General features: G+C 39.7%; 1 protein-coding gene across 3 annotated transcripts in view; it reads left to right on the top strand.

The window, feature by feature from the left end:
• Positions 1 to 27,203, top strand: part of AFF1 (AF4/FMR2 family member 1) — a 207,602-nt gene that overhangs the window by 142,011 nt on the left and 38,388 nt on the right. For all 3 annotated transcript variants that reach the window (XM_039250545.1, XM_039250546.1, XM_039250547.1), the window contains 4 exons: positions 9,334 to 9,378; positions 15,150 to 15,236; positions 16,182 to 16,218; positions 19,861 to 19,912. In XM_039250545.1, the coding sequence (XP_039106476.1) occupies positions 9,334 to 9,378; positions 15,150 to 15,236; positions 16,182 to 16,218; positions 19,861 to 19,912 (221 nt within the window). The remainder of the gene's footprint in view (positions 1 to 9,333; positions 9,379 to 15,149; positions 15,237 to 16,181; positions 16,219 to 19,860; positions 19,913 to 27,203) is intronic.

Below are 27,203 nucleotides of genomic sequence, written 5' to 3' on the forward strand. Positions count from 1 at the left end.
TTTTTTTTTTTTTTAATTTTTTTTTAATGTTTTATTTATTTCTAGGAGAGAGAGAGAGACAGCGTGAGCAGGGGAGGGTCAGAGAGAGAGGGAGTCACAGACTGAAACAGGCTCCAGGCTCTGAGCTGGCAGTCAGCACAGGGCCCGACGCGGGGCTCGAACCCACGAACCGCGAGATCATGACCTAAGCGAAAGTCGGACGCTTAACCGACTAAGCCACCCAGGTGCCCCGTTTCCAGTCTCTTCCTATTTGCAAACTAGCCTGAAGTGAATAGGTCTGTACATACATCTTTGGGTACATGTAGAAGTTGGTTCTGGAAGTCAGATTGTTGTATCGGAGTGTGGGAAATTAGAGTTTGGGAGCAGTTGCCTAATTGATGACTTTAGAAGTTATAACCCTTTACCCTCCCACAAAGCAGGGTATTAGAGCAACTGTTTCCTCATATTTAACAGACACAGTATCATCAGTTTTTTGTTTTGCTGGTCAGTATATGAAAAATAGTTTCTAAGAGTAGTCCTAGTGTTTTTGAGGAGAAAACAATTTTCCTTTTGTCCCTGGTATGTTTATCTCCAGTAGTTTGTTACTTAAGGCATTGACTTAATAATCCCAACAAGCTACAGTATTTAGGAAGTCTCTAAAGCTCTAAAAATTGGAAATTTATTTTCATGTTCAGAGTTCTGAGCCTGAAAACGTACCAGCAGATGTTTATTGGTTGCCTCTGTGTGGCAGGCAGTGTGTGATTGGTGATTCACCGAGGTAGAACTGGCCCCTGCTCTCATGGGACTTGTAATCCGGAAGCAGCAGAGATAATGCTACATGAGGTGCTTCAGCAGTGTAGACAGCTATGGGAGCAGGTGAACCGTTTTGGGGAGCAAGGGATTGGGGAATGTTTTCCAAAAGATATTTTTTAATCTGCAACCTGAAGTCTGAGTGGGAGTTAATCGGATACCAGTGAGAAAGGGAAGAGAGTTTCAGATAGGGACAAGAAAAGTATGAGTCCTCTAACTAGATGGGGACTGGTGTGCAACAAGTAGATACTACAGGCTGAACTGTAATCCAAAATTTGACATGTATTTGAAGAAAAATAGCATAAGCCTTTATCTTTTAAAAATTATACTGATAGAGACCCTTTTGGGGTTTCTGTCCACACAATTAAAGAATTCCTTGGGGTGCCTGGGTGGCTCAGTCAGTTAAGCGTCTGGTTTCGGCTCTGGTTGTGATCTTATGGCTTCATAGGTTTGAACTCTGCATCAGATTCTGTGTAGGCAACACAGAGCCTGCTTGAGATTCTCTGTCTCCCTCTCTGCCCCTCCCCCACTCATGCTCTCTCTGTCTCTCTCAAAATAAATCAATAAACTTAAAAAAAAAAAAAGCATGCCTTGTTAATGTTGGCATCAGGGATTTCACATATTCTTGGACCTTTTGACAGTTTTTAAAGTTTCACATTTGACCTTCATACCAATCCTATGAAGCGGTTAGGATTGGTAGTTTTATCCCCTTTATCACCATGAGGAAATAGTCCTAAAGAAATTGAATCTCATCCAGAATTGGAGAGCCAGTCCTCCACAGGGCCAGAACTAGAATCCAAGATCTTTTGACTTCCTTCGTCAGCATGCTGCCTTCATGCTCCCTACAGTTCCTGGTTAGTGATAACTAAGCCTTTTTGAAAATGGCATTGTTATAAAAGTGCTGCCCTGTTGAAACTTGAGAAACTTAAAACACAGTATTGCAAGAGCCTCCTGGTCTCAGTGGTGAGGTATATTTCTTCTGTCCAGCTCTTTTTAGCTTATTAAAACAAACTGTGTCATGCTTAGCATTCATTTACCAACATATTTTATTTTGGTATCTGTGCATTTCCTTATGATTACACAATGTCATTCCAAGAGCAGTGAGAAATCAGACTGAGGCCAGCATTGCTGCCTTTTCTGGCCTGAAGACCTGTAGTAGGAAGAGGCAGTTAAATCTGAATACCAAAGCGCTTCTTTGTACAAACAGAAGGAAAACATTGGTCTTGAATGTTTTTGGTCATGCGTAGGACAACTGGAGTCACATCCCCTCCTTAAAATGCTAATATATTTGCCTCTTGCCTGAAGGCTGAAGTTTTAGGAAAGGTAGTATTAACAATATTGTGAAACCCGGCTCAGTCACTTCAAAGCATTGTGTGACTTTGGACATGTATTTTAATTTCTGTAGAAGTCAGTCTGGGATAATACCTAACCACAGAGATTAATATGAGAATTAGAGCATTTTACAGAATTCCCTCAGATTTTTTTTGTTGTTGTTGGAGTATAATTAATATAACAATATTCTCTTAGTTTCAGGTGTACAAACATAGTGATTTAACCTTTATACACATTATGGAGTGATCACTATAGTAAATCTAGCTGGCATGTGTCACCATGCAAAGATGTTACCTGTTATTGACTATTTCCCTATGGTATACAGTGCATCCCAGTGTCTTATTTATTTTAGAACTGGAAGTTTGTACCTCTTAATCCCTTTCTCATATTTCAGCCATCTCCCATCCCCTCCCCTCTGGCAACCAAATTGTTCTTTCTGTCTGTTTCTGTTTTGGTTTTTAGATTCTACATGTAAGTAGAATCATACAGTATTTGTCTAACTCTGACCTCTTTCACTTTGCATAATACCCTCTAGGTCTTACATGTTGTGGCAAATGGCAAGATTATGTTTTCCTGTGGCTGAGTAACATTCCATTGCATATATATACATTGCATCTTTATCCATTCATCTATGGATGGATACTTAGGTTGTTTCCATATCTTGGCTATTGTAAATAATGCTGCAATAAATGCAGGTGTGCTTATATCTTTTTTTTTTTTTTTATATTTTTTTTTTTAATTTGTTTCTAAGAGAGAGAGAGACATCCTGAGCAGGGGAGGGCCAGAGAGAGAGGGAGTCACAGACTGAAACAGGCTCCAGGCTCTGAGCAGGCAGTCAGCACAGAGCCCGACGCGGGGCTCGAACCCACGAACCGCGAGATCATGACCTAAGCGAAAGTCGGACGCTTAACCGACTAAGCCACCCAGGCGCCCCTGCTTATATCTTTTGAGATTAGTGTTTTTGTTTTCTTTGGATTCCAGAAGTGGAATTGCTGCATTGTATGGTATTTCTAATTTTACTTTTTGAAGAACCTCCATACTGTTTTCATAGTGGCCACCCATTTTGCATTCCCATCAGCAGTGCACAAGGGTTCCCTTTCTTCCACATCCTCACCAACACTTGTTATTTCTTGTCTTTTTGATTATAGCCATTCTGATAGGCGTTAAGTGGTATCTCATTACGGTTTTGATTTGCATTTCTCTGATGATCAGTGATGTTGAGCATCTTTTCATGTGTCACCTTTCTGCATGTCTTCTTTGGAAAAATGCCTGTTCAAGTTCTTTGCCCAATTTTTAATTGGATTGTTTTCTGGATAGTAGTTGTGAGATCTTTGTGTATTTCCGATATTAACCTTTACTGGCTATATCATTTGCAAATATCCTCTCCCATTCGGTAGTTTGCCTTTTTTGTTTTATTGATGGTATCCTTCACTGTGCAAAAGAATTTAGTTTAATGTGGTCCCATTTATTTATTTTTGCTTTTGTTCTTGCCTAAGCAGACAGATCCAAAAAAATACTGCTTAGACTGATGTTAAAGAGATTACTGCTTATGCTTTTTTTTTTTCCCCAGTACTTTTATGGTTTCCGGTCTTAAAGTCTCTAATCCATTTTGAGTTTATTTTTGTGTATCGTGTAAGAAGGTAACATAGTTACATTCTTTTGCAAGTAGTTGTCCAGATTTCCCAGCACCATTTAAGACTGTCTTTTTTCCTTTGTACTTATTTCCTTTGTTGAAGATTAATTGACTGTACAAGCATGGGTTTATTTCTGGACTCCATTGTATTCCCTTGATCAGTGCATCTGTTTTTTATGCCAGTACCGTATTGTTTTGCTTCCTATACCTTTTTAGTGTAGTTTGAAATCAGGGAGTGTGATACGTCCAAGCTTTGTTCTTCTTTCTCAAGATTGCTTTGCCTTTTTGGGGTCTATTTTGGCTCTATACAAATTTTCATACTATTCTAGTTTTGTGAAAAAATGTCATTAGTGTTTTGATAGTTTGCATGAGTCTGTAGATTGCTTTGGGTAGTATGGACATTTTACTTTATCTTATTTTATTTTACTTTTCTGTTTTTGGGTAGTATGAGCATTTTAACAGTAGTCTATGAGCATGATATATATTTATTTTTGTTGTCTTCAATTTCTTTCATCAGTGTCTTATAGCAGAGTACTGATCTTTTACCTCCTTTGTTAAATTTATTCTTAGTTGTTTTTTTTATATGATTGAAAATGGGATTGGTTTCTTAATTTCTCTTTCTTATGGTTATTAGTGTATAAAAGTACACCAGATTTATGTATATTGATTTTGTTTCCTGAAACTTTTACTGAATTCTTTTTTTAGGTCTAGTAGTTTTCTCGTCAAGTCTTTACAAGTTTTCTATATATAGTTTCATGTCATATGCAGATAGGGATGATTTTACTTCTTTTCCAATTTGGATGCCTTTTATTTCTTGTCTGATTACTATGGCTAAGACTTCCAATACTATGTTGAATGAAAGTGGCAAGAGTGGGCATCCTCATCTTGTTCCTGATCTTAGAGGAAAAGCTTTCAGCTTTTCACATTTGAGTATGTTAGCTGTGGTGTTTCATTTTAAAGCTTCTATAATAAGGGCTATATCTACAGTTGACGGGTACATTTAATGCAGTAGTTCCCCACCCCACCCCCAAGCTAATGATGTTGCATCTTACAATAAATGGTATCAAATAGAAGAATTAACAGTATGTAAAAAGGTTAATGCAATGTCAGGTACCATATGTATTCAGTAAATAGCTGCTATCATTTTATTTTCAGTTGAATAGAATTATGATTCCTGTGTTAAGGCCATACCCTTGTGGAGAAGCACAGTCAATCTACATACAGGAGAAGTCACAAGTAGGTAGGCAGGAGGGAAGAGCCACATTCCTTTAGGAACCAAGAACCGAGATTCTGCCTGTGAGCGATAGCAGTGGGATTTGTGGTTTGAGTGCTAAGGTCACTGTCTACGCCATGGAAGCAGAGCTGGACAAGGAAGGACCTGCAGACTAGAATTTCTTGATTCATGCAACTAGCATAGGCTTTTGTTGTTGCTTTTTATCATCTCTTGTGCTCTGTGCAGGTCCTCCCTGAAGACCTTCAGCCTTAACTAGGTCATACTTTAGAGAGGCTGGTTGTTTACTCGTTGGCTGCAGTGTTTGGTACTGGGAGCCTGGCTTCTCTGAGCAGAGTGGTTGTACTCTGCTGGAGACCCTGTGGCGAAAGTGAATTTTAAGGAAGGGATTAGGCCATAATGGTTTGTTGAACTTCCCCTCCCTTTTTGGAAAGTCTCCTTCCAGTGGCAGACTTGGAGGTGCCAAGATGTACTTTATTAAACACAAGGGAGCCTGTCTTTACAGATCATTCTCTGCAGACAAATTTGAAATACCTATAGTTTAAGAGTCTCTAGTCAGAAGAAGAGTAGAGGTCTGAATTTCAGGTAGATGGAACATAAAATCGACCTGTGTTACACAGACTCATCTTGTAATCTCCCCTCTTTTAAATACAATTTGAAAACTATATCTTGATACTCACAGAACTATTTAAGGGTGAAGGGGCATTAACTGTAACTTTGTCACTTATTCTTAAATGGTTCAGTGTGGAAGTATGGGTGGGAGAGAAAAATACAAAGCAGATGCGGTAGAATTCCAGCATTTGGGGGGAATTTGGGTGAAAGGTTAGTGGAAATTTCTTTTACTATTTTTATAACTTTTCTGTAAATATAAAATTATTTTTAAAGAAAAAGTTGAAAATATCTTGAGCATCTTTCCATGTAATCCCATACGTTTACATTATTATTTAAATTCTCTGTGACATACTGTATATAGATGTACTGTAAAGGTCTTTAGCTGGATTCCTGTTGTTGGGCATTTCATTATTTCCAGTTATTTGCCGTTATAAACAGTGCTTGGAGCTCTTTAAAAAAAAGTTTTTTTAAGTTTATTTATTTTGAGAGAGACAGAGACAGCATGAGCTGGGGAGAGGCAGACAGAGAGGGAAACCCAAGCAGGCTCCACACTGCCAGCACAGAGCCCGATGCGGGGCTCGAACCCATGAAACTGTGAGATCATGACCTGAGCTGAAACCAAGAGTTGGACACTTTAATTGAGTGAACCACCCAGGTGCCCCAGGGAGGTCTTAAAAAATTTTTTTTAAATAGTTTACCTATTTTTGAGACAGAGCATGAGTGGGGGAGGGGTAGAGACAGAGAAAGAGACACAGAATCTGAAACTGGCTCCAGGCTCTGAGCTGTCCGCACAGAGCCTGATGCAGGGCTTGAACCCACAAACTATGAGATCATGACCAGAGCTGCATTCGGTCGCTTAACCAACTGAGCCACCCAAGCATCCTGTGGGAGGTCTTTAAATAATGATAATATCCTTATGTATTTGGAATGGAATCCCCACACCCCTTTGATATAACTCCTGCATTCTTAATGGATTTAATAGAAAAATTCACAGTAAATTAACCAATTAGTGCTTGAACCTAAGACCTTATTTATAATTTTAAATGGATTAAATGGTGACTACTTAGAAATGTTTATCTTAGGGGCGCCTGGGTGGCTTAGTCGGTTAAGCGTCCGACTTTCGCTTGGGTCATGATCTTGCGGTTCGTGGGTTCGAGCCCCGCGTCGGGCTCTGTGCTGACTGCCAGCTCAGAGCCTGTAGGCTGTTTCAGTCTGTGACTCCCTGTCTCTCTCCCTGACCCTCCCCTGCTCACGCTCTCTCTCTCTCTCTCTTAGAAATAAATAAAACATTAAAAAAAAAAAATGTTCATCTTACCCAGATACTAATAAATGCTAAGCTATAGAAAAATTTCTTCAGTTCCACTCATCTCATATAATAAAAACTTTAGGGCCACCTTGGTGGCTCAGTTGGTTAAGTGTTTGACTCTTGATTTCCACTCAGGTCATGATCATGGGTTCATGAATTTGGGCCTTGCAACCAGCTCTTCACTGACAATGTGGAACCTGCTTAGGATTCTCTTTCTCTCCCTCCCCTCTCTGACCCTCCCCCCCAAGATAAAAATAAACTTAAAAAAAATATAAAGACTTTAAGGAAAAAAATCTTTTAGCAACATGAAACATCTTGGCTAGGTATTGACTCCTTGAATAATTAAGTCCTTCAGTGTCCTGAAGTTATAGCTTTCTCATCTCATTCTTTTGGAAGCAGTGAACAAATCTTTTTCTCTCTCATTCCTCACTATTTCATTGATTCCCAGATATGTTAATTGGATTCCTATTCTCATTCCAGGGACAGATGGGATGAGGGGACTTCTTGACCAGAGTCAGTAGTAATATGCTATATCTTGGTTGTATTGATTCACCTTCAGCTTATAATTGTTATTATAATTATGCCTGTGAAAAATTGAAGCCATAGAATATTCTTACATTTTATTGTCAGGTCAAAGCAGCGCTCATTTCTATTTCTGACATTTGTCCTGAAATGTTTTGTTTTTAGTGTTTGGTCCAGCTTTTTGGCATCTCTTAATGGTTCTGAAAAACAAAAAGCAGGTGAGCAAGTCTAGTGTTTGACATGCATAATGCCTAAAGGTGAATCTGATAGGACATGTAGACTGAAGGGATAATACTCTTGATTCTTTGGTTATACCTTCTGACTTCCAGACCCAGCCTCAAAAATAACAGACTGCAAACATTTCAACAAAACTGTTTCTGTGAAATATACATGTTTTAAAACCTGACCCCAGGCAGGTTAAATTACATTTGAATATTGACCGATCCATTCGGTTTGATTCTGTGGCACTGCAAATGTTGTATGCTCTTTTCTTTCCTTTTCCTTCATCCTTAAACTGGAATGGTGGGTTAATGAATACTAGATCAGGAATTGGCAACCAATGCTGTATTAAATTACACTGAGATTACAGAAAAGAGAGCCAGGAAAAGAACCCTTTCATCTACTCTCCAGCTGTGAGGCAGGTATTGGACCAGACAGACTGGGAAGACCAGTAACAGGAGGAGTGTGTGTGTATAGAACTTGCCCCAGGGCACTTGGCTATGAATTGACACAGAGCAAAAGGTTGCTTTTCCAGGGAAATCATGAGGTCGTGGGATTTGTTTCATGTATGTAGTTAAGGAGAAGTGATTTTTTTTAAGTGGTGTTTTTTTTTTTTTTTTAATATTTTATTTATTTCTAGGGTAGAGAGAGAGAGACACACAGCGTGAGCAGGGGAGGGTCAGAGAGAGAGGGAGTCACAGACTGAAACAGGCTCCAGGCTCTGAGCTGGCAGTCAGCACAGGGCCTGACGCGGTGCTCGAACCCACGAACCACGAGATCATGACCTAAGCGAAAGTCAGACACTTAACTGACTAAGCCACCCAGGCGCCCCTAAGTGTTGTTGTTTTTTTTTTTTTTTAACTTTTCCATTTTCTTTGCACTTAAAAACAGAAAGACTGCAAAAAGACATTTCCTAGACACTGTCTGTGGTGGTGATATTAGTGGTAGCAGCTGTCATTTGTTTAGCTGGAGATAAGGAAGAGAAATATAAGTAGTAGATCTTTCATCCAAGACACTAGGAACTCTCCTCTCTCCTAGAGTCTTTCTCGGAGGGAATACCTGGTGTGTGTATGTTTGTGTGTACACACATGTCTGTGTATATGTGCATATATAAGGTGAAAATGCTGACTGGAAGTAGGGGCAGAGACATTAAAGTGAATGTCTTAACTTTAAAGTAAATCTTCGGCCAGTTAAATGTTACAAAGAAATTCTATCCTTGATTCGATGTTAGCCTTTTTAACTATGAGGTAAGTGTTGAGATGATTTCCATCTTTGTGTCCGCTTTACTTTGCTCACTGGACACATGTTGTAGTGAAGCAGCAAACTGTGACCCCAGTTTTATCTCTTTCTGCCTCTACTTTTGTTAATATCTCTTTGCCTCCATAGATTTACTAATTTGCTAATAATTTTCTTTAATATACACATTTTCCTTCGGAAACCTGGACCTGAGGGTCAGAATTAGTTTGCCATTGTCTTCCAGCACTCCCTCTCTACCCATTAAGTCAGGTTAGTCTCTGGTCTTGTTTTATCCAGAACGTGACGTTCCTAATACTTAGCTAGTAAAAGGTGGCCCTGAGGTGATTGCACTTACCAGAATGTTGCTGTATGAATACCAGCATCTACTAATACCATTACTCGAGTTCTTTTTGTGTCTGTGCTAATAGTTTCCTTCTTGGTTTTCACTTTCAGCAGACCTACTCCAATGAAGTTCATTGTGTTGAAGAGATCCTAAAGGTAAGTTCATTTACTGTTTCCCATTTGAAGAAATGTTGAAGGAGACAGACCTGTCTCCATTTACTTTGACTATAATGAATAGTTGCCATTCCAAACCGCTTTGAACAGTTCCCCTCCTCATACCTTTGCAAAATGAACCAGTAACATTCACTGTAACAGAGTAGTAAGAGTGACTCTTAGAGCATTATTGAGCTTTCCGACAGATTCTATTAATTAAAACGAAACCTGCAAGGGGCGCCTGGGTGGCTTAGTCGGTTAAGCGTCCGACTTTCGCTTAGGTCACGATCTCACTGTTCGTGGGTTCGAGCCCCGCGTCGGGCTCTGTGCTGACTGCCAGCTCAGAGCCTGGAGCCTGTTTCAGTCTGTGACTCCCTCTCTCTCTGACCCTCCCCTGCTCATGCTGTCTCTCTCTCTGTCTCCTAGAAATAAATAAAACATTTAAAAAATTAAAAAAAAAAAAAAAAAAAAAACGAAACCTGCAAGCTGCAAGGCATTTGACTGGAGTTTAAAACCTTGTCTCAGGTTTTCCTGGTTGCTCATAAAGACCTACGAGAGTTGCTCACTTCACAAAAAGGAAAGCCCTCTGTATTGAGGGGCTAAATGGTGCTTGATTTAAACCTCTGGATATTTTGTAGTGGACACCTGCTACATATGACCTCATCTTCAGTGAGACCATGAGTTTTTAAAAGAATGAAGAAAAACAGTAGAAAGTAAATGGGTATCTATAAACTTACCTTGAAGGGTTGTTTGTCACTCTTGTTTCTTGAGATGGTGCCATGAACATTTGTGCTGTTTCTACAGATACATCATTGAACCCATTCTGTTGGTTCAGGGTTTGGGGGGGAGGGGTGTTTGGTTGGATTTTTTGTTTGTTTGTTTTTGGTTTTTGCACAAGGACAACAAATTCTACCTAGAATTCAGTTCCAGGAAAAAATAAAGAAATTCTCCTCATGAACCAGCATGCTTTCATTTTATCAGAGAAGAATTAGAAACTCTTTAGTTTCTTATTTTGGCTTTAATTTCCAGGAAATCTAGAGCTAAATTGAATGCTCAGCACTATAAATGTAATAACTGAGGGCTTTGTTTATTTCTCATTGCTCTTCTTTGGCTTTTAACTTTCTTCCATGTCAGTTTTAGTGCTATTCTTGCTTTATCTTTTACTATAAGTTTTCTGTTTTGTTTTTGAAGTAGAGATCTATAGGACACATGCACCTATTCATTTGGATCTTCACCGCTCACTTTTCCTCAAAATATATGCTTACCCAACTTTAAAAAAAATTTTTCATTGTAAAGTATTAAGTGAGGTGAATTACTAAAATAAATTTTTTTTTTTTTAATGTTTATTTTTGAGGGAGACAGAAACAACCCACGAATGGGGTAGGGGCAGAGAGGGAGGCACAGAATCTGAAGCAGGCTCCAGGTTTCAAGCTGTCAGCACTGAGCCCTACACAGGCTCAAACCTACGAACATGAGACCATGACCTGAGCCCAAGTCAGGCACTTAATGGGCTGAGCCACCCAGAAGCCCCTCACTTGCAAAATTTTTGATAAAGGCAGTGTCTAACCAGAGGCTCAGATGTTTGGAAAGCAGTTCCATCATTTTTGTTTTATTTTTATCTTTATCTTTTTATATTTTTATTTTGTATTTTATTTTTATATCATTTTTGTTTTTGTCCCTTACTTTTGTAGTTAGGATCTTCTAAGAAAGAAGTATCTTTAAGAAAACACTTTGTACTGCAAAAATGGAACAGTTTTTTATGAACAAGCAAGTAAGATTAATAATAAACACATTATGTTGATTAAGCTTTTGTTTCATCCTCTTCTTCTGGTATTTCTGAAATCCTTGGGTGTGATGAGTAATAAAACAACAAGTGACTTGGTTATAAAATATGACCTTAGCTTTTCTCTGAAAGTGTGTGTGATTTGTTTTATAGTTTGATTTTCTTTTTTTCAAGATATTTCAAAAATAAATGCAACATTATGGATTCATTGTCTTCTGTTATGTCAAATGTTACTCTTAGATTTTGATGTGTGTTAATAGACTACTTGTGGAATCCCTTACTTAGGATGTATCAGAGTATCAGACAAGCAGTTTTAATTTAATAAAGCTATTCGTTGTCACTCCCCTTTCTGCCAGTATCACTTTCATGGGTTCTTGCTTACCTTGAAAGGCATGAAAGTGAACTGTTTATGCAAGCTACCAGGTGAGTATTTTTATTTGGAAATCATAGGGAGAGCAAATAGAAGGATGTCCTGGATTGAGGAGGAGCACAGGCCTTTGTATAGTGGAGACTTGGAGTCTGTCCCCCTCCCCTCCCCCTCTGTTTGGGGCTGCAGCTACGTCATGTGTACTCCCTGGGGCTCCGTTTCCTCGTTGGTAAAATGAAGGCCCTGAGCTAATAGATGGTACCTAGGTTCTGATCTAGCTCTCACTCTCTGGTGCCGATCCAGGTACTTTCCTCTGCCTTGTGGTCCATGTTCTTCTCTTTTACCAGCAATTTATGAAGATTGCCGGGAATCCTAACACAAATCTTTCTGATGGGTGATAGAAGCAGTAAATAGTTTGTTCACAGAAAAAACAATCATAGAAGATATTTCTTGGTTTTCTGGTAGAAATATGAAGAGTGGAAGTGTTTTAATGAAGGCCTACAATTCCTGCAGGCTGACGGAGTAAAAAGATAACAGATAGTATTGAAGATAGGAATTGGTCATGCACGAGTTCCAGACAGCGGGCTCTGGCCTCATGTCCTTGGTGGGTGTATGGAAACAATTGAGGTTTTCTACTTACAGTGGCATGGCCTGGACGGCCTCCTGTGGAAGTCAGCACAGTACTCATATACATTACCCCAGTGCCCCATTCCAGTGATTCTAGTACAGTGAGTGGTGCCACTGTTAGTTGTTCACTCATTTATGCAACAAGTAGCCACTAAGCCTCAAATACTTCTCTAGACACTGGGGATTCCATGTGAACAAGACCGAGTTCTCGCTCTAATGGGGATTATAGGAGGAAGATAATTATAGAATAAAAGTGTCAGGTATTGATAAGTATGATGACTCCCACAGCAGGCAAATGAAGAGGACTAGACAGAGGAAGGAATGCAAAAAGCCTTGAGGTGGGAACAGGTTGGTATATTAGAGGAGCATCAAGAACTAGACAGTGTGCCTAGAGCAGAGCAAGCAAGGTGGAGAGTGAGGAGCAACAGCAGCCGGGGCACCTAGAAGCTAAGACCCAGGCAGGTGCCTCATGATTTACCCCTATTCACGTGGTAAGTCATTGTTAAGGTAGGGAGCGAATTCATGGCCTTGCGTGCAGTTCTGGGCAGCCTCGTGCCTTATGGCCCCAATTATCCTAAGGCCTAATTCCCTCCAGTAAGCCAGGCATTTAGGGAAGTATATAAATTCTTTCAGACTGTTGGCAAACAACTTAGGTCCTGAAAGAGTTTATGCACTTTCCAACTGCCTAATTTAATAGCTGGGGCAGCCCTAGGCACTGTGAGTACAATGGATATTTTCTGGCAATAATTGTTAACTGAAAGTCATAGATACCATTGGGATTCTAAAGAAATTCTTGGAAAACAGAAGGGGGGGGATACTTTCAAACACCTCAGTTAATTATGTTTTTATACTGAAGCATTATAACAATCCCGTTCCTTAAAGGATAGTCAAATAAATGAAACCGCAGGGAGCTCTCTTTGGTGCAATATTTGAAATTCTCTAAAAACTAGACTTAATTAAAAGTTGTGATGCTTTTAATTTATTAAGTACTTTTTATGACCGTGTATTCAATCACTTTACATAAATTACTGTCATTCTTCTCAGAAAAATAAGTGGTCTTAGTTTGCCCCTCACTGAGAACAGAGGTACAGAGAGCTCGGGGGCCCCTAGGCTGCCAGGGCTGGTGAGGATCAGTTAGGATTCCAGCCTGGGACTCTGGCTCCAGAGTGGTTGCTCTTTCCATTCTATTCTAGGACAGAATTCTTCCTTTGTGCTGAACAAAGCAAATGGTTAGTCAGTAGGCAAGGGCATGTCTTCACCTTTAACAAAAATTACTCAAGAAAGCCAGCATCAGTTACGTTTCTTGTCACTGTGCCAAGTCATTTATGTCTGTCCCGGGACGATAGCAACCGAGAGAATGGCTGTGGGGAAAGGCAAGGGGGAAAGTGCAGAGGCTGGGAATGGAAATACTTGATAGAGATCCGTCTCCAGTTGTTCAAGGTTCAGATGGTATTTCTGTGGTAATGGAGAGGTTGGTGCCCACTCTGAAAAGAAAGAAATGCTAGCATACATGGTGTGTTATACAGGTCAAGTAATTCCACAGTAAATCTGGGGTCACCAGGGGCGCCTGGGTGGCTTAGTCGGTTAAGCGTCCGACTTTCACTTAGGTCATGATCTCGCGGTTGGCGGGTTCGAGCCTCGCGTCGGGCTCTGTGCTGACTGCCAGCTCAGAGCCTGGAGCCTGTTTCAGAGTCTGTGACTCCCTCTCTCTCTGACCCTCCCCTGCTGTCTCTCTCTCTCTCTCTCTCTCTCTCCTAGAAATAAATAAAACATTAAAAAAATTAAAAAAAAAAAATCTGGGGTCATCAGCTTGCTAATACGGAGTTGCCTGTCCATCTTTAAGCCATATTACTAGGCAAGTCTAACACGTGTGGAAATGGACTTCTTTCTCCTAGACTGGATAAGTGAAGGGGCCCACATCCTGTGCTCTCAGCCATCAGCCTCCTGGGGCACCTGATCTGGTCATTTCAGACTTCAGTTTTCTCATCTGTAAAGTGAAGGGGTTGATATCAGTGATCTCCAATGCCATTTTAAGAAATTGTGTGTGTGTGTGTACCTGCATGTATTTGTGATTGGACACATTTAATCTGACATTCTGTTTTTTGCTAGTTTTTTTAGCAAAGCAGAATATAATTCATGAATGCGCTCAGAAAAAGTTCATGTCAAGATATATATGTTATTAATTTGTAAGATCTAAAAATCGTGCCTCCTTGAAAATAGTGAATAGCAGTGAAATTTCTGTTACTGGAAAGAGAACATAATTTTTAAAGCCCCTTTCCTCCAAAAAAGTTCATATGTACTAATAGTGTGTATCAGGGAAGGGTCAAATCCATTAAAACTCTCCCAAGTGGAACAAGTGACCTGAATTACTTGTTTGCTTAAGTCAAACAGGAAAGTTCTTCTTCCTTTGAACTTAAATAATTCCAGGAAATGCAATAAAGAAGCTGAGGGAGAAAGAAAGCATTGAGTAGAGACTCTGTGTTCATACTTACATAAGCTCTGTTAATACCTATTACTGTTTATATACTTTATAATAATCAGTGTTAGACCATTCATCTTCTGCATTCTTGTTTTTCTTCTTTGAACTGATTACTGTTTTGCGAGTTGGAGATCTTCAGCATTTGAACATAGCCCATTAAGTAGGGGTTTTTTAAAAGTAAAATAACTTTTAAGATTTCACTTTTTATTTACCATCAATCTACTTTTAAAAGCTGGGGTGCCTGGGTGGCTCAGTCAGTTCAGCGTCCAATTTTGGCTTAGGTCATGATCTCACGGTCTGTAAGTTTGAGCCCCACGTCAGGTTCTGTGCTGACAGCTTGGAGCCTCGAGCCTACATTAGATTCTGTGTCTCCCTCTCTGTCTGCCCCTCCCTTGCTCATTCATTGTCTCAAAAATGAATCAATGTTAAAAAAAATTTTTTTAATAAAGTTAACTTATGTAGCGATAAATGTTCTATTTATAATTTACTTTTTCCTCCCTTTCCAAATCTCTTTGCAGGAAATGACACATTCATGGCCGCCTCCTTTGACAGCAATACATACGCCCAGTACAGCTGAGCCCTCCAAATTTCCTTTTCCGACAAAGGTAATTCCTTACAAGTACAGCAGGCACTGTATCCATACCAGTGAAAAGTCTGAAGCATGCTTAGAACCAGACTAATCTAGCACTAGCTGTTGAAATCTTTGCAGATAAGGTTAAAATTGCAGTTACTTTAGCTTCTAAAGTGGTTCATAATGTTTTCAAACACTTCACTCTCCAAATCATGTCAGTAAGAACATCTTACATTTGTACCTTGTTTTATAGCTTATGAAAGCATTTAGGACTTTTCAATAATATCTCTCATTTGAGACTCTCAGAGATGGGAAAACAGAAGTACAGGGAAAGTAAGTGAGGTGAGTGTCTAATTCCTAGTTCAGAATTTAGATCTATGTATAAAATACATAAATCTTCCACTTCTTATATCTACTAATTTTCTTAAAGTTTGATGTGATCATCTGCCTTAGTGCTGGTTTTAATAACAAGTGAATCAGTTGCTGACTTGCATGTTTCATTGAAGCATTTGTGAACAATGTATTTTGAACACTGCTGTTTTCCTTTGCTTATTTGTACTTTTGGATCACCTTCAGAGTATAAGAATAGCACCTTGAGATCTGTGCTTTGTCCAGCTTGGTATGCGTGCACATTGTTAATATATTACAGCTATTCCTCTCCATAGTATTGTTTTCAAGAGAGGTTATGTCTGCCCAAGCCAGAATTTGCCATGTTAGGTACTTTACATATTTTTTCATGATAGTTTTTTTTAAATGCTCATTATTACTGGTTTTAAGGTAAACCTTTATACTTTGTTAAAAAATAAATAAGTAAAATCTTTGCTGTAAGGAAAAATAAACTGTGAAACAACAGAAGAAATAAAACCTATTTCATGTAAAAATTAGATTTATCAGTGTTCATCAGACTTAGCAGTGATGCAACCCAAGATTTATAAACCTTAATGTTTTAAGAACTAGAGGTTTTTATTTTTCTTTCTAGGATTCTCAGCACATCAGTTCTGTACCCCAAAACCAAAGTAAGTAAATTGCATGGAACTGATTATTGCATTGAAGAACAAAGCATAGTTTTTACCATTTTAATATAAAAAATTAATGAAAAATGGCCTAGCACAGATGCAGGCTTCCTCTGTTGAAAGAATAGAAAAGAAGGGCAAACATAAAACTGTTCTTTAGATGGAATTTCAGATTGTTGCAAAGAGTTAATGAAGAAGTTGTAGTAAGATACTTAACAAATATGTTATAATTATAACATGTTATATTTGTTATAATTATAACATATAATTACCTGATGTATGCTACACATTTTTTTAAAAATATTTTTTTTTTATTTATTTCTGAGAGAGAGAGACAGCATGAGCAGGGGAGGGCCAGAGAGAGAGGGAGTCACAGACTCCAAAATAGGCTCCAGGCTCTGAGCTGGCAGTCAGCACAGAGCCTGACACGGGGCTCGAACCCACGAACCGCGAGATCATGACCTAAGCTAAAGTCGGACGCTTAACCGACTAAGCCACCCAGGCACCCCGTATGCTACACATTTTGAATGGGATTCTCAATGCATTATAATCCAGGAATTATATAAAGAATAGATTGGGATATTTTGTGTGGTTCTTGTGTTGTTTTTTTTTTTCTAACAAAAGTAAGAAATTTGTATAAGGAATAGAGCACACAGCTGCTTTAGTTTTTCCTATTTGCCCTGTAATTCTTGTTTGTCCCTCTTTATGGATTGTAAATAGTTGAGAATTTAGGGAGGAACAGAAGTAAGCTAACTGGATCTAGCCTTCCTCTTCATCAGTAACCCCTTGCTTTAATAATTTTTTTAAACTATATACAAGGCATTTCAAACCTTCTAAAAATAACTCAAGTATTTACAGTCATTTAGTTTAGTAATATACAGTGAGCATCCAAGTTATGAAGTACTAATCTTCAAAAATTAAGGCTACCAAAGTAGGATATGTATGTATGTCAGGAGAAGATTGTTCATAGATATTCCATGGAGGTGACTCTTCCTCAAGTATCTCCACCTCATCCCTTTCCCTTACTTATATTTTTTCCCTTTATCATTCTTTTGTTTAAATTGCAAGAATGTGAGGAGTGTAGAAAAGGTGAGGAAAACAAGAAGCAGAAATACCCTTTTCCTCTAGAATTGGGGTGGACCCACCATAGCCTGAGAGTCCCATCTGTTCTGCAACTGTATTTTGTAAAGGTTTTATTAGGACACAGCCATGCCCATTCATTTATTATTATGCCACAAGGTACAGCATGTGAAGTCCACAGTATTTACTGTCTAATCTTTATAGAAAAAGTTTGCCATCCCCTGCTCTAGATATTGAATAAGATCTTCAGTGAATTCATGAATTTCCCCTACATGCAGAGAAATAAACCTAATCATCTTGCCATAGTATTGTATAAGTAGCAAGGAAAAATTAACAGAAATTGGTGGCTTCTTGGGGGAGATGGGGAAATCTGTTTGATGGTTTCTTAGGGAGATTGGGAAATCTTTTTTTCTCAACGAGTTGGCTCCCTGTCCAGAGACAGATAAGCAGTGGAAGAGGCACAAGTCTCGGCTGCACTGCCAGCTCAGCTGTGGACAGGGGTAGCATGTGCTCCTTTTGCCTCTTGCTCTCCCAGCTCCCCTTGGCCAGGGCTGTCAGTCAGGCAGATCGTATGCCTTCCACCGGATTACTCACAGCTTTGATGATTGCTCACTCCCGGTTTAGGAAGACCCTTTAATTCTTTAAATTGTTTGATTTCCCCCTTGTAGCAAAAATAGAGTTGGAGGATGAGTTGGTAAGCGCTTTCTTGGCTGCGGATGGCTGGCCCTCTAGGCCAGGGGAGTAGTATGGGCTGATCCCTCCTTGTTCTGATAGTTTCAGACCCTGGCAGGCCTCCAGGAGGTCTTGGCTCACTAGATGCTTACCCTGGGGTTTTTCCTGCTGCTGCCACTCTGTCTGTTGGTGTTCCAGGGAGCCTTGTTTACCTTAGTGAGTGTGGCCTGTGCAGGGCCTGTCTGGACCCTAGAGAGGTCTAGTTGTATGTTGGATGAAGAGAGGGTGGATTATGTGACAATTTAGTGATCAGAAAAATAGAGTTTGACATGTATTTCTCAAAGTATGGCCAGCAAAAGAACTCAGATTTCTCGAGAAGTTATCTTAAGGTTTTGGAGTCTGTAGAGAATGAATGTAAGGGTTTTACTTGTATGCCCCAGTATACTATTGTTCACGTGTTTGCAAAAACATGGCTGCCTGAGGGTAACCAAGCCTCGTGGTGCTTAAAACCCAGTTAAGACCACTGTATGAAAGTCCCTGTGTGGGCCTTGAAGCGTGACCTTAGCCCCTCCAATTTGTAGTCCTGCCTTCAGCTTTTCTGGCCCGAAGGGGAAGCAGTTCAAAGATATCATGCAAGAACTGCTGCCACCATGAGGACAGAGCGATTAATTGCAAGGTCTCCACATGACATTTTTGGGAAATCTCCTTCAACTGTGTCTTAAAAAGCAGCCATATTTCCATTCCACTTCTAGTTCTATTTCAGCTCTCTATTACCTCACTCCTAGAGCGGACTCCCAGCTGGTTCGTTGCCTCCACATTTAATATTTCCCCATTCCCTTCTAGATTCTACCCAGTGGCACCACTAGATTAATCTTTCTGAGCAATCGGTCATGTCCCTATTTAGACCTTCGGTGGTGTCTCGTTGCCGGACAGTGTTATAACTCACCATCGCGGCATTCAATGCCCTCTAAATGTGACCTTTACCCATCTTTCCATGGTGCCTCCAGCCCTTACCGTTTCCAAATCTGTCTTCTGTGCCTTCGCTCACACTGTCTCTTCTGCCCGAAGGCCTTTCTCCTTCTCCTCTCTCTCTTTTCAGATCAGTAACTCTTCCAAAATCTCACCCATCCTTTGTGACACAATTCATTTTGCTCCTTGTCTAACTTGCCTTCTTTAGTCATAGTCAACAGAGAGACCATTCCCTAGATTCCTGGGACAGTTAATTTATATGATTGATTTGTGTACTCATCTCACACTACCTAGGGTCATAGATATTTGTGTGCCTGTCACGTGTCCCTCAGTCAGTTGTAAGCTCATTGAGGACAGGGTCAAATGCCCTGAATATCTTGTATCTGTGAGGCACTCTACAGATAGCTGTTGAATAAATGAATAACGGGGGTACAGGTGAGAGGGGGAGCACACCTGGCCAAAGACAGAGGCTGAGAAAAGGGAGTGTTAGCAAATCACTGAAAGATAGGTGAGGTCAGACCCGGTGGGAGCGAGTGCTGCCCTGTCACAGAGCCAACACGTGCGCTGCCCCCCACGACCCGATTCAAGGGAAGTCAGGTCTCCAGCACATAGGAAATACCAGGCATGTGGCAGGGTATGCTGCAAGCAATGCTTTTCTGTGTTTTTTGCTCTGTTCAGGATTTTGATTCTGAGCAAGTCTTCTCTAGAGGTACGGTAGGTATTATATAATGGTGAGATTGTACCAAGTGCAATGTGTATAGCAAGCACTGTGGTTGACTGAGTTTATGTATACTAAGTGATTAGGTGGAAAAGATGAGGACGGGGTGGAGGGACAGCAAAAATAGGCGGGGCGGGGGGAGGATTTATAACCAACTCATGACTATATCTCACTGTGTTGCTCTGATTATTTTCCTTTCCCCACAGAACAATATGATACATCTTCAAAAAACCACACTAATTCTCAGCAGGGAACATCGTAAGTAAAATGCTTTTGTTTATTAAGAGTTTACTATAAGGTGACATTGTAATTTCTCATGTAAATCAGTTGCTTAGATTTTTCCCCCTACTGCTTTCAAGTAGTGACTTTCATAAACTACTACTACATTGTAAAAAAAGAAGTAATACTGTACATGTATGCTTGGATTAAGTTCGCCTGTTGAAGGTGCAGGTACCATAGCAGAGTTGGCTAGGGGTTTTCTCCAAAGAAAGGCATTTGAACCATGATTTACATATTAACTGCGGAAAATAGAAGGTTTTACCTTTGTAAAATTAAGCCTCAAATAGCTTTGGCTTTAGGAAACAAATCTGGGGGGATGTGTACAATTTAAGAATTTTTGCCACTTTTTTGGCCCAGTTTTAATAACTAAGAAAGAACAAGTCCTGTTGCCCAGCTGTTCTTTATTAAGGCCAAGTTAAGTCCAGATACATTTGGGGTTTTTGGAACAGTTTGAAGTACGTAATAAAGATTTTTAAATCAGCATTTTGACCTAATTTGTCATTTCTTAATGGTATTAAAGTATTATTTCTTCCTTTTCAGACAACTAGGAAGGCTTTTTAGGAAGTGGGTGATACTCCTTTAGTATTTAATACATTACTGACCAGGAGCTGCCAGTCTCCCAGGATTTTGAGTTCGAGCTTCAGCTTTGCTCTGGGCACAGTATTTGTTCCATGTATTTTCGAAGGAGGCATTGCTTTGGATTGAATTTATTAAAAACTGTGTAGTTGAGGCGAAGAGGTTATTTTATCTTTTCACCATGACTGTGAATGCAAGACTGGGTTCAATCCCTGTTCCTAAGCACCAGCTCCTCGATGGAATGTGTTTTTGTTTCTCCATAGTAAAATAAGAAGAAGGGGGGGTGGGGAGGGAGAGTGTGTGTGTGTGTGTGTGTGTGTGTGTATATATATATTTTTTTAAAGATTAACTTATAGTTTGAAGGGTGGACTTTTCTGTGTGTGTAATAACAATTATTTGTAGTACTGGCAGGTGGTGAGCATTTGCTCGTTTTTATTGTCCTTTTACTAGGGAAAAAAAATGTTTAACCCTATGTGCCTTTTCTTTCCTTTTTTCCCCCTCTTCTGCTGCTGCTGCTTTTTTAATTTCACTGGCTCCTGAATTCTAAAAGTGTGGAATCACTGACTTAGATTACATTGAAAGGAGGAGGTTTGTTAAGATGGCTGGTAGAAAATAGAAACTGTAATTCCAGGGACCACAATTGCAATAATTCTGTGGAAGCTCTAACTTCCCCAAGGTTTTACACCTTCTTCTCTTTGTAATGGTTGGTAGTAAAGCCCTTTATACCATAAAAGGCCCTTGTCAGTGTCTCTGGGGACAGTGAAGAAGGGGAAATTGAAGAACCTGAATCCCCCTTGGCTGTAAGAGTAGCAGGGAGGAGTTCCCCGTGGGCAGTGCTTGAAGGCAGTAGCACCAAGAGAAGGAAGGGCTGTGTCCCTGGGCCTGAGGGTAGAGGAAAAAAGGCAACTCCGTCTGAACTAGGCCTGAGGGGCAGCCTCAGACTGAGCAGGCCAAAGTGACACCTTCCCACACCAGTTTCCATGAGCTTTCAGGCTTGGGTGGTTGGGTGGACCTTTTTCTCTGACAGTTTTGCCTCCTCAGAGAAATGGGCAATTCTTCTGCCCATTCTGAGTTAAACCTCTGAAACCAGAGGTGCCTGAAAGTGTATGGCAGGTAAATGTCTGTCTTGTGACACACGTAGTGCCTTCTTCAAAAAACTAATCCTTTGCCAGAAATAAAACCACATATAGAAAATATTTGTTATGATCCTGATAGATTGGAGGAGAGGAGGAAAGCAGGGCCATGTGGAAAGGTGAAGAGGAAAAGGAAGCATAAAATAGGAGAGAAAGTTATCCCCGGGCGCAGTAGAATAATGAAGGTGGTACACAGCTATGGTGGGGGTGGAGGTGGGGCTGGTGGTTATTGATAAGTGCCAAATGTTCCTCCGGGGGAAAGGCAACACTTCAGTGTCCCAATTAATTTGTAAAGTGCAGTCATTGTTTCAGATTTAGTATGTCACATCTGTTAGTGCTCGCGGGTTAATTTGATCTAGCATCAGCACTTAGGTTCTTTGACATGTAGCTAAACAATTTGAGTGGCACACACAGTACCAGAGGGATGATCTAATGCACGTTGAATGCCAGGGAAATAAAATGTTAATTTTGGGGTCATTTGTACTTTGGTTTAAAAAAATCGATCCAGATCTTAGTGCTTTTTCTTTCCGTTGTTAATATTTTGGAATCCTTAGAAAAGCGGAGTAGTGTGAATGAAAGAAAAACAGAGTGACCCAGTACTGGAGAATAAGCTTGTGAAGAGTCTGTATTAACTCTTAACATCTGTCCAGACTTGGGGTGGGGAGCAGTGCAGGGCTGGAGGGAGGGGGCATTAGCTAGATGGTGGAAGGATGTAGGTGTGAAAGAAATAAGTGCTGAATCCTTTACTTTTTAGTCTCTGAAGTAGAAGCTCTCAAATGATGAATTCCTTCTGCTGGGGAGTGAATAGCTATGATGTTAGTGCTATTTGTCCTTCAATTTAGGGAAAGTGATACTGGTTTAAGGCCTTCTGATTTTGGAATCCTTTGCTAAGGCTTAGCTCTGTTGAGTTCTCAAGGCAAAGTATTTTGAGTTCTCAAGGCAAAACTTTGGGATTGTGAGTAACTTGGTCTAAGATGTTCTGCCATGCAAGCAAACATTTCTAATAAGTTTTAACTTGATAAACAAGTGATGTCTTGCAATACTAATAGTACACGATGCCAGCTGTGACATGATCACAACTGAGCCAATGGTTCTTGAAATTTGCTTTGACATTTGAGTGCTTTGGATTACAAGCATGTTTCTGGAATGAATTATGCTTGCAAACCAAGGTTTTACTCTATTTTCTTCTTGTACATTTATGTCCTTTTATAATTGTGGACAGTTCCTTTGCTGTGCAGCCAGATGTAGTTTACTGGTGTCCTTGTTTTTGTCAGCCTCTCAAAAGAGATCATGTGTTAATATTGTAGAAACTATAAAGCACTCAAATAGGTATTATTGTGCCAACTTCTTTTTCCCTTCCTACCCCTACCTTCAAATCACAAGTTTTTACTAGAAAGTACCCTCCTTTATTTTTATTGGTTCCACTCCCAAAATGTCAGTATTTATTGGAACCAAGAGGCAGAAATTAACCATTTTAGCAATTTGAAATTTTTACTACTCACATGGGAAGTTTCTTCTGACGTGAGGAAAATACAAGGATGTGAAGGCTGGGATTGGATGGTTCTGGAAGTTTGACAAAAAGGAATGGTGCATAATTAATAAAAGCTGGGAAGAGTCTGATACCTTTTTAAAGGAGTCTAAGTTGTCATCTATTGCTCAAAACATTATTGGTTTTTAAATATCTTGGTATAGAACTAGAGAAAACCCATTCTGTCAGCTTACTATAATATAAAATCATCACATCAGGACATTTGACAGTTGAAATGTCCCAGAATGAGGTCTAAAGAAGTGGTGTCTCTGTACCAGTTTGTTTAAATCATATTTAGCCTAAGGAAATGATTATTATGATTATTTTTTTTACTATTTGCTGATACGTACTTCAGAAGTAGTAGTAGAAATCACCCTAATGTGCACCCTATAGCTTATAAATTATCTGTCACTGAGGTCATACCCCTAGGCCTTATTCACAGTTCTTCAGCTCTCCTGAAAACAAAGAACAAACATTTGTGCTGGTCACTTATATGTTGGTAGAACTACATTAAAGTTGAGCATTGTAGAATGTAAATGGAGAGCCCATTTTTAATGATAATTCTCAGTACTCAGTACCAGGCATTGCTGGAAAAGAATACACTTCATATTCATTCCCAATTTGTCTGATCAGGAATTCAGGGATATTGGTGTTCATAATGATTTAGGTTACCAAGGTATTTTAGGAAGTATTAGTTTTCAGGAGAAAAGGTAGAATTGTAAAATGAAAGCAAATAAAAAATACAACTTTTTAAATTTATTCTAATTTTTTTTTTATAATGTCTATTTTTGAGAGAGAGAGAGCATGAGCAGAGGAGGGACAGAGAGAGAAGGAGAGAGAGCACAGAGCCTGACATGGAGCTCAAACTCCCAAACTGTGAGATCATGACCTGAGCTGAAATCAAGAGTTGGAAGCTCAACCCACCGAACCACCCAGGTGCCCCATGGAATATAGCTATTTTTTAAAAAGAAGTTAATGTTAGCCATGCTATAGAGAAATGAGAATTTATAAGATTGAGTATTGAAGAATTAAAAAAATTTTTTTTAATATATTTTAGAGCATAAGTTGGGGAGAGAGGCAGAGGGAGAGGCAGAGAAAGGATATCTTAAGCAAGCTCCACACTCAGTGCATGAGCTCATCACAGGGTTCCATCCGGCGACCGTGGATTATGATCTGAGCTGAAACCAAGAGTCAGACACTCAACTGACTGAGTCTCCCATGTGCCCTGCCCCCCCAAGAATTTCTACTCTTAAAGCAAACAAAAAGAATCTTTCTGTGTAGTGTTTTATACTGTCTATTTCAGAATTACAGTCACCCAGGCACATTAAACCAATATTTAGGAAATACTGAAACCCCTAAATGTAGAATCACCTCTTTTCCTCATTTGCACTGTGACCAGCATCTGGTAGAATAATCGTTTTAAGTCTTGGACTTCTAGCTTTAGGAGATGATATTCTTAAATCTCTTGGAGGGTAATATTTGACTTAACATTCTATACAAGCTCATGCTAGGAACTTGCATAATATTGAAGGGATACTCTTATGAGGCTGTGAAAAGAAGCATACTTTAAATAATTAGGAAAATACTGTTAAAGTGCTAAGGTCCTCTTCAAAGTTTTCACCTTGGAGCTGAACTTTCCCGAATTATGCAGCCATGACTTAAACTACTTTGGGAGTATCCTTTTAGGATAAAATATACTACTATACTTAGACCAGAGATCAAATAAAATGGACCGGAAGAATAAATTTATCATTTGTCCATTGTATAATATGTAAATGTAAGGAAAATGGGTTTTTCTCTGTTCTGCAAAAGAAAAATGTTTTTCCTTATTTAACATGGTTTGGACTCCATTTATATAAATCTTATTCTCTGGGCTTGCCTCCAGGTGACTTTGGAGATATTTCTAAAAATTGCTTCCATTCATCCATTCAGTACATAATTAGTGACCACATGCTGTGTTCCCGGTGCTGCGTTAGGGACTTGGAAACAGTGGCCAGTAAGACAAAATCTTTGTCTTCCATGTCTTGTAACTTAATGCAGAAGGCATGTAATACAAACTAGGTGATGTGATAGTAACAGGCTCAGGGAAGGGTTCTTCAGGGTGGTGGTGAGACGTTTTGGAGGGAGGTCAGGAAAGGTCTCTGAGAGGAGGTGACATTTGATCTGGAGCCTGAATAATGGGAGAGGGAGGCAGAGAGCTCCTGCCACGTCTGCAGGCGTTTGATAGATTTTGCAGCAGTCTCTGAAGCCATTTGAAAACATCAGCGAGTGATTCTTACCGGGGGTGACAACTTTGAAGTAGTTCCTTTGCGTATGCAAAAACATGGTTTTAAGGGAGCCCAGGAAGGTCGAATCACGTCTCACTTTTGATAATAACTGCTGACTTACTGCAGTAAGTGACCATGGACTAATTTAAACATGGATTGAAAGATTGAATAAAACATTTTAATTAGCTAAAAATCTGTTAGTCCTAAGGACAGTTTGTACATTCCACCCACTGTGGGATGGTGGACTGTTAAGTGAACAAGATGTGGTCAACTTCTGTAAGAATGCACATTCTGTCTCATCCTGCATGGGCCTCCAAAGCCCTCTGATAACTTACCTCTCTCACCTCCTTAGTATCCCCCTTCTTGCATACTCTGGTATACTTTGCACCGTGGCCACGTTGGCGTCCTCGGCCTCCTTGCCGTTTTCTGTGCCCTGATCACTCTACCCCCTATTTGTGCAGCGAACGCTATCCCCTTATCAGTGCAGACTTCCTTAACTACCCCCCATGTAGAAAAGGAACCTGCACCCATCTTTACTCTTTTATTTCCCTCCATAGACTTTGTAGCCATTGAAAAAGTACCTATTTTAATTGTTTATTTTCCTTTTTATAAGGGAAAAGTATTTTAGCTCTTCATCTCCTTGTCCTAGACTGTAAGTGCTACAGAACAGGGAATTTGTCTGCTTAGAGCTGTATCCATTGAGTCTAGAGCAGAGTCTGACATATTGTAAGTACTAAGAGTAAACGTGGAAGGGAAAATATTACGCATAAATTTGATTATGTGTAAGCAATATTTATTCATTTTTAAATGTTTGCTTATTTTGAGAGAGGGAGAGCATGAGCGTGGAAGGGGCAGAGAGAGAGGGAGACAGAATCCCAAACAGGCTCTACACTTACACACTGCCAGCGCAGACCCCAGTGTGAAGTTCAAACTCAGGAACAATGAGATCATGGCCTGAGCGGAAATCAGGAGTCAGGTGCTTAACGAACTGAACCACCCAGGTACCCCTATGAGCAATATTAATAGACAGGATTTTTGGCAGTAATTTTTCCAGGTTCTTCCTGGTTGTCCAGTAGGTCATTCTTGTCCTAGTATCTTATTTGTCAGATTTATTTATTTATTTATTTATGTATTTTAAAGTAATCTCTCTGCTCAACTTGGGGCTTGAACATACAACCTCGAGCTCAAGAGTCACATGATGTACTGACTGAACCAGCCAGATACCCATGTTACGCTTACTGATTTAATCTTATTATTTACTTCCGATTTCCCTTCATTTATACTCTTGTAATTTTTGTCACATTATTCGATGACGTCAGATAATCTTCACTTCATCTTTAATCTTTTACACCTCTGACAATTTTTACCTTATCAACCATAACCTCGATTACTATAGTATATCATGTACTGAGTCACTTTCCCCTCTGTCTTGCTTGTCCATAACCTCCTGTGGTCTGTTCATGAATTTGAGTAATGAATCCCAACCACACTGCCACCATTTATGGAGAATTCCCCTTATATGTCGTGTCACAGCTGCTTGAGATTTGTTTTTTTCAATTTCTCATTTATTATTTGTGGAACCTTCTTCATAATTTGTAATCTTCCATCATCTGCAAAGCATTTGGCAGTCCTTATTGCTGCCCTTTACCAGAAAAGGAATCAAAGCCTGATTGAATTTTAGATTTGAGGAATTATGTATGTCCGGTTTGGAGCCCAACCTCTTTCTGTGCATTCCATCGTCCATCCTATTCCCAAATCAGTTTTAA

Source organism: Hyaena hyaena, unplaced genomic scaffold, assembly GCF_003009895.1.
Source record: "Hyaena hyaena isolate Hyena2069 unplaced genomic scaffold, ASM300989v1 scaffold_373, whole genome shotgun sequence".
NCBI lineage: Eukaryota > Metazoa > Chordata > Mammalia > Carnivora > Hyaenidae > Hyaena > Hyaena hyaena.